The sequence below is a fragment of the Phyllostomus hastatus genome, unplaced genomic scaffold, assembly GCF_019186645.2.
Source record: "Phyllostomus hastatus isolate PE091 unplaced genomic scaffold, TTU_PhHast_1.1 phas_scaffold_78, whole genome shotgun sequence".
NCBI lineage: Eukaryota > Metazoa > Chordata > Mammalia > Chiroptera > Phyllostomidae > Phyllostomus > Phyllostomus hastatus.
Window position 1 is genome coordinate 116,349,778 of NW_025334041.1, and position 10,525 is coordinate 116,360,302.

General features: G+C 37.7%; 1 protein-coding gene across 1 annotated transcript; it reads left to right on the forward strand.

Annotated features, from left to right (window-relative positions):
* The first annotated feature begins 627 nt into the window (after window positions 1-627).
* On the forward strand, window positions 628-1,760 carry LOC123811357 (olfactory receptor 1A1-like). Its single transcript, XM_045827305.1, is given in 3 exon segments — window positions 628-814; window positions 817-1,066; window positions 1,286-1,760. Coding segments are annotated over 3 exon segments (912 nt in total).
* The last annotated feature ends 8,765 nt before the right edge of the window (window positions 1,761-10,525 follow it).

The window sequence follows — 10,525 nt, forward strand, 5'->3', positions numbered from 1 at the left end:
TGTAGATACCTGTTACTTCCTGGGCTCTGGCATCATTATGACTTTGGTCATTGGAAAAATTCTTAATTTCCAAGCTTGTTCTTGCACTAACATATGTTTTACACTGGAGTATTTTGTCAAAAACTCCAAAATGTTGTCATTTCCAAATCATATGTAATAAAATTAGCCTTTGATTCTGGCTTTTCCATTAAGTTGTTGGGTCCCTGGGAGGACAGAATATGCCTTACAGTTTAAATAAAAAGATTAATAAATTGCATTTTTCACATATTTTTTATTTTTACATAAGCTTAAAAACGTATCCAGTGCATGCAATATGAAAATGAAGTACTTGTTAATTGATTAAATCCTAGGTGTTTGTGTGGTGGTACTGGAATTAGAGAGGACGGGCACTTCTGATTCAAAGGTTACTCACTTCTTAGACAAGAGTGTCCAGGGCCAACTGTCAATTAGTCCCACTGATCAACAAGAATATTTTCCCAAAGTGTTGGCTCTCTCCAGATTTAGTAAACTCACCTGTAGAATGAGTTGACTAATCACTTGAGTCAAAACTGGTGGATAAAGAAAATCATGACACATAGTAACTTCACCAGTAATTCTGGATTCCTCTCCCCTTTCTAAATAAGAGCCATGAGAGAACACAACAAGTCATCTGCCCTGGAGGTCATCCACCTGGGAGTCAGCAGGGAGCAGGAACAGGAAGACTTCTTTTTCATCCTCTCCCCCTCCATTTACCCCATCACACTGATTGGAAACTTGCTGATCATCTTAGCCATTCTCTCTGACATTAGACTTCACAACCCCATGTATTTTCTCCTTCTAACCTCTCCTTTGTTGACATCTTCTTTTCTTCTGTAACCATCCCTAAGATGCTGGCCAACCACCTCTTGGGCACCAAAGCCATCTCCTTTGGGGGCTGTCTAACACAGATGTATTTCATGATTGCCTTGGGTAACACAGATAGCTGTATCCTGGCTGCGATGGCATATGACCGTGCAGCGGCCATCAGCCGCCCACTTCATTACATAACAATTATGAGCCCACGAACTTGTGTCCTGCTAGTTGTTGGGCCAACAACAATTGGGTGGTTGGGCCCTGGCTGGCGTAGCTCAGTGGATGGAGCGCGGGCTGGGAACCAAAGTGTCCCAGGTTCGATTCCCAGCCAGGGTACATTCCTGGGTTGCAGGCCATAACCCCCAGCAACCGCACATTGATGTTTCTCTCTCTCTCTATCTCCCTCCCTTCCCTCTCTAAAAAATAAATAAATAAAATATAAAAAAAAAAAAAACAATTGGGTGGTTGGAAATCTCAATGCTCTCCCCAACACTCTGCTCACAGCTAGTCTGTCCTTCTGTGGCAACCAGGAAGTGGCCAATTTCTACTGTGACATTACCCCTTTGCTCAAGCTGTCCTGTTCTGACATCCACTTTAATGTGAAGATGATGTACCTCGGGGTTGCTGTTTTCTCTATGCCATTGCTATGCATCATCATCTCCTATGTTCAGGTCTTCTCCACAGTCTTACATGTCCCAGCCACCAAGGGTGTGTTCAGAGCCTTCTCTACCTGTGGCTCCCACCTCACAGTGGTTTCTTTGTATTATGGGACAGTCATGGGCATGTACTTCCACCCTCTGACCAGTTACAGCTTAAAAGATGCTGTGATAACTGTGATGTATATCCCAGTGACCCCAGTGTTAAATCCTTTCATCTGTAGTCTGATAAATCAGGACATGAAACTCTTCAGTAAGAGAATCTCCGTGTAAGCAATGAGAGTTTATACATTGGAGACTGCAGTCACCAATTAAAATGCAGTTGGAAATCCAACCCTAGTATACTCCCATTTCAAAAAGCCACGTCCGCTCTTTCCAGCTAAAAATTCTTTTTCTCAAATATTTTTAACACTTTGTGATTCATCTTACTGAAATTGTCACTTTGCCCACAATGTCCTTCAGTGGAGTCGCAGCACAGGATATTGGGTTCATGTCTCAGCTGTTGCACTGACTCTCAGAAGAAAGTGGAAAAGGTCTGAAGCTCTGCTTCTACATCCACATTTATGAAAATAATCTCTGCCTGCCACTGTCACAGGATGTGACCATCAGGTTGTGAGTAAGAGACTTCTTTATTTGAAGGATATAGATCACTAATCAAATGTCCATTTTTATCAAGGTATGATGGTTAATCATCTCCACTAGACTTATCATGTACTGAGGGCAGGTCTTAATACATCACTGTACCTTTCATGACTTTGGTCATATAAAGTGTATCCAATAACTGCTGGTGGAAAGTGGAATGAACAAATGAAAATATCAGTCCCTGGAATGTAATGTGATAATGATCAGATATAATCATACCAGACATTATTACCATAATGTCATACCAGCACATCCATATAATCTTTAAATAAGCACACCTGGGGAGATATTTTTGTTCATGCTCTATTGTGGATTAAACTAGACTGTTTCTAAAGAGCATAATACTTTCTCAAAAATCTTTCTAAAATGACACTCATCAATAGTTTGATTTTCAAGTAATAATTATTCTAATGTAAATAATGTTTAAAAAGCACTGATTTAATTAAATATAAAATGAAATAAAGCTACAGTGACAAAAATTCAGGTGCCAAATAATAAGTGAAGAAAAGGGGAAGTATAAAAAATGGAGGGAGGTGGGGAGGGCTGGGTGATGGGGAGGAGTAAGGGGAAAAGGCAGAAAAATGTACTTGAAAAACAATAAAAAATAAATGATGTGACCATGTTTCCTCAGAGTGGCTCAGGCTAGGTGAGGCTTTTCTTCCGAATGACCTGCACTGATTATGTGGGTGATATCCCCAAAACAGAGGTGGTTAACCCAGCAGGTCAGTAAATACCCACTCAGGAACTTCACTAACTATGATTTGATTCTAATCATGAGAAAATTATAAAGCTTTTTCAAAATATTAACAAAAAATATAAATGATCATCCTTAAATATCATACTGTCAAAGGGAATAGCACTTTGAAGAGATGGATTGAGTGTATCTTAGAACAGAGTACAGGTTGTTTTATTATCTACTATTTCTACCAGTAAAAACATAAAATTATTACGCTCTACAGATAACTCACATTGCCAAGAATTGTCCATGAATATTAGAAGATGATATTATTCACCTCTAATGCTTTCTGAGCCTCTAAGGTACCAAGGGTAAGAACTATCTCAATTATCCTCTTTTTAACTAAAAATGATTTGGTTACAAATGCATATGAATCTGTGTGTGAATGCATGACCAAAGCATGGAGGGCATCTTCAAAGTTAGCTATTGAAAATGTTACACACATGTATGGTCTCTTTGTCCATATGAGAATGTGAAAACTGGAGATCTGTTTTGTTCTGCTGTAGCTTCAGCACTTGAGGCTAACATATGAGGATGGACCCCCAAAATGGAATTTATCAAGATGTTTTGTCCCACTACCCAAAACAGTCTTGAATTCATTGATTCTGATGCCTTCTAGTTTTTCTGCCATTTTTTCTTTCCCTCTTACACAGCAGTAAAGGATTTTCCTTTGAGGACATTTTCATCCAGTGAAACAAACAAAAAATTTTTTGCTCAGGGAGAGATCAGGTATACAGTGAGGGTGGGGAACAAGGGTCATGCCATTTGGGGTTTTTGGTCAAAAACATGCTGGGCGATATGGGCAGGTGCACTAACAAATCACCCATAGGGAAATGGCAAATGTGTTGAAAGACTCTTCCAAAAAAAAATGCACTGGGGCCGAACACAACTTCTCACAACTGGTACACTGACACAGATGGGTTCCTAGAAAACTCACATAGCATGAGAAACCTGTACTACAGAAGGCCCACCACCCAGAAGATATTTTTCCATTTTGGGGGGTCTCCCCTCATACAGTAACTATTTAGTGCATTGGTATTAAATTAATAAATGAATCTTGTAATACTATGTTTAAATAATGAATGCAACAAAACTAGTTTCCTGTTGTGGTTAAACTAAAAAAAGTCAAATACTTTGAAATATCTCAAATATTTTTCATAGTAAAATATTAAGTGCCAAGAGGATGGTATAAAAGAAAAACTGAGGATGTAAACTCTTAGAAGAATTTCATACCAGCAAACTACTCTGTCAATCTGACATTATATTTCTGTTTTAATTTCAACACAGGAAGTTGAGCTCCCAAACTGTATTTCCTACAGTAATTACAAAAATCTATATGTATGCTTATACATTTAAATGAAAATAAAAATCATTGTTCCTATATGTAAAGTCATTGTGGCAGCCTTCTCCAATTGGTTCTATCAAACATGCTGTCCTGGAGTAATTTTGACACTATCATTGAAATTACTTCCTGTACCAATGTCCAGAGATTGATCAAGTCTGGAAAAGACTAAATAGCTAGTATGTCTGTTTGGGTCAGTGTAGGTCCATTCAAGAAACAGAAGTCACATCTGGTATGTTTAAAACAAGAAGGTATAAAACAGGGAAGTAGATGCATAGGTGTGTCCTGAAAGAGACTAGAGGATGGAAAAGATGAATACCAAGGTAACCCAGAATTAACTAACTGCAGGGAATATGTACCTCCCCTAATTACAAAAGGGAAAGCTGGTGGTACCAGAACCTAGGAGCTGAGAAGAGGAATGACGACTTATCTGATTCTTTGAGGGGAGCTGCTGAACAGCTGCCACTTGGGCTTCTCCTGCTGAGGTGACCCAAATTCTTATTCCTGAGGTGGGAACTGAGTTCTCAATAGTGCTTCTCTTTCTAGGGGGTGGGTGCTGTACTTGCCACTAACCTTTGCTGGTGGGGAAGGAATACAAAAGGCATCACAAATATAACTTCAGATGTGGGCCCCCCTGCCCCTTCACTGAGTCTCAGCCACATGATGCCTTGGTAACTGGGTGAGTGCTCCAGCCAGAAGACAAATCTCATTTCCCAAATGGCCCACAGAGACGTGTGGCAATTTGACTGACTCTTAGCAACATAACAGTAGTATTATAAAATGTAAATCCCAAAAGATTGTTGTGGATACACTTTTATAAGGTTATAAACAGCTAAAGTAACCCAAAAAAGAAATTTTCTTAGAATAGCTGTAGATGAAAAATTGCATGAAAATCAAAGTCAAGTGAAGAAGAGCATAGGATTGAGAATATAAGGAAATTAAAGAAGGGAGAGTTAGGACAGTGCAACTAAGGATAGAGTGTAGTTAGATATAAGTTATTAGTAAAGACTCAAGTTTCAAGTTGCATAGTGGGTCTAGGGCAGGGGTCCCCACCCACCAGACCATGGACCACTACTGGTCCAGGCCTGTTAGAAACTGGGCCACATAATAGGAGGTAAGCTCACATGTAATGGGCTTGAGTCTGAAACCATCCCCCCATGGAATAGTGTCTTCCATGAAAATGGTCCCTGGTGGCAAAAAGGTTAGGGACCACTGGTCTAAAGGAATTTATGATATTATTCAGATGGATAAATAGGAAGACAGATGATAGATAGATAGATAGATAGATAGATAGATAGATAGATAGATGATAGTTGATAAAAGCTCTCTGCACGGAGCAAGGATGACAGTCTGTCTTGAAGTAGGACTGGATAGAGAGAGAGAGAAGTACAGGAGCAGGAAGGGGTGGTGAGAGCAGGAGTTTAATTAGGCAGCTGTAAAGAACTAAAGAGCTCCAAAGAGTTTACAGCAATCTAAACAAACAAGGAACATATAGATAAAGGGTCTAGATGCCAAGGTAAGGTGAAAAGAGAAACAATAGAATGTGAGCTTTCTCCTCACTCATTTTTCCTTTGTGCAAGCTGGATGAAACTGGCCCAGAGGCTGAATGGGGCACTAGAGCCTTGTGGTGAAAGGAGCCACCCGCACCCAGGGTCCCCACAGGCACTGTTACAGAGAAGAAGGCATAAGCTTTTACTCTGTTTAACCTCTTTCACATTTTGAAATGTATTTATTACTATAGTATTTGCTCTCTTATACTGCACTATTATTATCTTTTTTCCAGGGTATTGAGTAGACTTCCTTCAGAAAAGTTACTGAGTTATTGAGTGGTTATGGATGAGAGAGAGCTAAGAGTATCAAGGGTGATACCTGAAGTCCAGAGCAATTTTATTGATTACTCTAGAAGACCATCATTTTCCCCTTATTTTAATATTTTTAAAAACATAATTATATCGATACAATATTTCAAACATATAAAAATAGGCAGATACAAAAAAATTTCTTTCTTAAGAAAGAAAAAATTTCTTTCTTAAATATATTTTATATGGCATCTGCATATATTTTAACTTACATGTTTTATATTATGTAATTTATGTACTGCAGTTCAATTGCATACCCACTCCAAATTACTGTAACAATACACTCTGCAGTGCTCTTCAGCTAATCGAAAAAGGACACAAACATATAGCTTGATATCAATTCTATATTGTTCAAGTGTCTCACTTCCCCCACTAGAACCCTCATTTTGAATCAAAATTCAGTCCTTCTATGAGTCTCAGGTTTGAGTCTCATAATTCTAGATGATTTCATCTATTTCCATAACTTTGCCTACCAACTCCACTCTCACATCCATGCTCTCTTAATGTTATTCCAAAGTTTCATAGCTCTCATTCGTCTATTTATTTGGATATTTTCTTTAATAAATGACCAGGAGGAACTGGTTTTTCTAAACCTACACTCTTGTTCATTATTTTCATTAAAAGCTCAAACTTATTTTTCTTTCAGCAGCTCAACTTCAAAACCTAGAACACACCTTCTTACTGTTTTAAACCCCTTCTCTGGTAATTCTAATATCTGGGTCACCTCATGGTTGGTCTCCATTAAATGTCCTTTTTCTTACACCATAATTAAAATAACAAATTCCAAGACAAAGAGAGAATCTTAAAGGCAGCAAGGGAGAAACAGGAAGTAACATACAAGGGAGGCCTGATAAGGCTAGCAGGTGATTGTGAAAGGAAACACTACAAGCCAGAAGGGATTGGCAAGAATTATTCCAAGTAATGAAAAACAAAGGCCTGCAACTGGGACCACTCTACCAGCAAGGCTCTCAATTACAATGGAAGGTGAAAGAAGGAGTTTCCCAGACAAAAGAAGGCTCAGAGAATACACCTCTTCCAAATCAGCTCTGCAAGAGATGCTAAAGTGCATGCTTTAAGAAGAGGAAGAAGAACAGTGAGAGAGAAAAGAACAAAGATACAAACGGAGTAAAATGGAAATGAGCAAGTACCTATCAATAATAATTTTAAATGTAAATGGTTTAAATGCTGCAATCAAAAGAAATAGAGTAGATGAATGAATAAGAAAACATGACCCACACATATGCTGCCTACAAGAGACCCACCTCAGAACAAAAGACTTCCACAAACAGAAAGTAGAGGGTTGGAAAAAAATATTCCAAACAAATAGACAGGGAAAAAACCTCAGGTAGCGATACCCATATCACACAAAATAGACTTCAAAACAAGGGCCATAAAGAGACCCAGAAGGACACTTCATAATACTCCAGGGAAGAATCCATCAAGAAGACATAAACGCTATAAATATATATGCACCCAACATAGGAGCACCCAAATATATAAGGGAAATCCTGGAAGACTTCAAGAAAGATATAGATAGCAACACAATGATAGCAGGGGATTTTAACACCCCACTGTCAAAAATGGACAGATCTTCCAAACAAAATATCAACAAAGATATTACTCATTGAACAATGTCCAAGATCAAATGGACTTAATTGATATATATAGAACTTTCATCCCAAAGAAGCAAAATACACATACTTTTCAAATCACACAGAACATTTTCAGACATAGACCAAATGATAGGACACAAAACAAGCCTCAACAAGTTCAAAAAAAGTGAAATCATATCAAGCATTTTCTCCAACCACAAGGGACTGAAACTAGAAACCAACATCAAGGAAAAAAAATCAAAATGCTGAAACTCATGGAGATTGAATGGCATGCTGTTGAACAATGAATGGATCAAGAATGGGATCAGGGAAGAAATCAAGAAGTTTCTGGAAACAAATGAAAATAAACACACAACAACCCAGAAATTATGTGACACACCAAAGGCAGTCCTGAGAGGGAAGTGTATAGCAATACAAGCCTACCTAAAAAAGATAGATACATTTCAAATAAACAACCTAACCCTATGCCTACATGGACTGGAGGAACAACAACAAAGACAACACAGAACAAGTAGAAGGAATGAAATGACCAAAATCAGAGCAGAATTAAATGACATAGACTCTAAAAGAACAATTCCAAATATCAATAAATACAGAAGTTGATTCTTTGAAAAGATAAATGAAATCAATAAGCCTTTAAGCAGACTGATCAAGAAAAAAAGAGAGAGGACCGAAATAACACAATCAGAAATGAAAGAGGAGAGATTACAACTGATACCACAGAAATACAAAGAACTATAAGAAATTACTACAAAGACTAGAACTGTATACCAAGAAATTTGAAAACCTAGGTGAAATGGACAAATTTCTAGAAAAATATAATCTTCCAAAACTCAATGAAGAACAAGCAGAAAGCCTGAACAGTCCTGAGCTGTTTCAGTACAAAATTGAAGCAGTAATCAAAAAACACCCAACACACAAAAGCCTTGAACCAGATGGTTTCACAGGAAAATTCTACAAAGCATGTAAAAGAGAGCTAACCCCAACACTTCACAGACTATTCCAAAAAATCGAAAATGATGGAAGACTCCCAAACTCTTTTTATGAGGCCAGCATCACCCCAATCCCAAAACCAGATAAAGACACAACAAAGAAAGAAAACCTCAGGCCAGTATCACTCATGAGCATAGATGCTAAAATCCTCAACAAAATATTGGCAAACCACATCCAACAATACATCAAAAAGATCATATACCAAGACCAAGTGGGATTCATCCCAGGGATGCAAGGATGCTGCAATATTCGCAAAGCAATAAATGTAATACCTCACATAAACATAAACAAAAACAAAGGCAAAAATCATGCGATCGTATCAGTAGATTCAGAAAAAGCATTTGATAAGGTACAGCACCCATTTATGATGAAAACTCTTGAAAACGTGGGAATAGAGAGAACATTCCTCAATGTAATAAAGGCCATATATGAGAGACCTACAGCCAACATCATACTCAATGGGCAAAAACTAAAAGCTTTCTCACTAAGAGCAGGAACAAGACAAGAATACCCACTTTCAGCACTTCTATTCAATATACTATTGGAAGTCCTAGCCACTGCTATAAGACAAGAAAAAGAAATAACATACATCCAATCTCAAAAGGAACAAGCAAACTGTCATTGCAGATGACATTATAGTGTACATAGAAAATCCTATAGACTCCACTAAAAAACTCCTCAACCTAATAAATGGATTTGGCAAAACAGCAGGTTACAAAGTCAATATTCAGAAATCAAAGGCATTTTTGTACACCAAAAATGAAATATCAGAAAGAGAAATCAGGAAAAAAATACATTTGATACAGTAACAAGAAAAATAAAGTACCTAGGAATAAACCTAACCAAGGAGGGAAAAGACATGTACTCAGAAAACATGCTTCACTGAAGAAAGACATTAAGGAAGATACAAACAAATGGAAGCATGTACCATGTTCATGGATTGGAAGAATTCACATAAACAAAATGTCCATACTACCCAAAGTAACTTATAGATTCAATGAAATCCCTATTAAAGTACCAATGACATATTTCACAGATGTTGAACAAATATTTCCAAAATTTATATGGAACCATAAATGACCCCAAATAGCTACAGAAATTTTGAGAAAGAAGAATAAAGTAGGAGGGGTCACTATGCTTGATATTAAACAGTATTATGATGCCAATGTAATCACAGCACGTACTGGCATAAGAGCAGACACATAGGCCAATGGAACAGAACAGAGAGCCCAGAAACAAACCCAAGTCTTTATGGTAAATTAATATTTAACAAAGAGGGCAAAAGCATAAAATGGAGTGAAAACCACCTCTTCACCAAATGGTCTTCGGAGATCTGTACAGCTACATGCAAAAAAAAAAAAATGAAACTGGATCACCAACTTATACCATATGCAAATACAAATTCAAGGTGGTTAAAACCTTAAGTATCAGTTGTGACACCATAAACGTCCTGCAGGAAAACATCAGCACACAAATCTCACATATTCCATGCAGCAATATTTTCACTGATATTTCCCCTAGAGCCAGGGACATTAAGGAAGGAATAAGCAAATGGGATCTCACCAAATAAAAAGCTTCTGTAGGGCCAAAGAAAACAGCATTAAAATGAAAAAGAGAAACAATCTTAGAGGCAAATGTATTTACCAATGATACCTCAGACAAGTGTATGATCTCCAAAATATATAAGGAACTCACAGGACTCAACTCCAAGAAGACAAACAATCTTAGGAAAAAAATGGGTGGAGGACTTGAACAGACACTTCTGTTCAAGGAGGTAATACAGAAGGCACAGAGTCATATGTAAAGATGCTCAGCATCACTAGCCATCAGAGAGATGCAAATTGAGATAAACC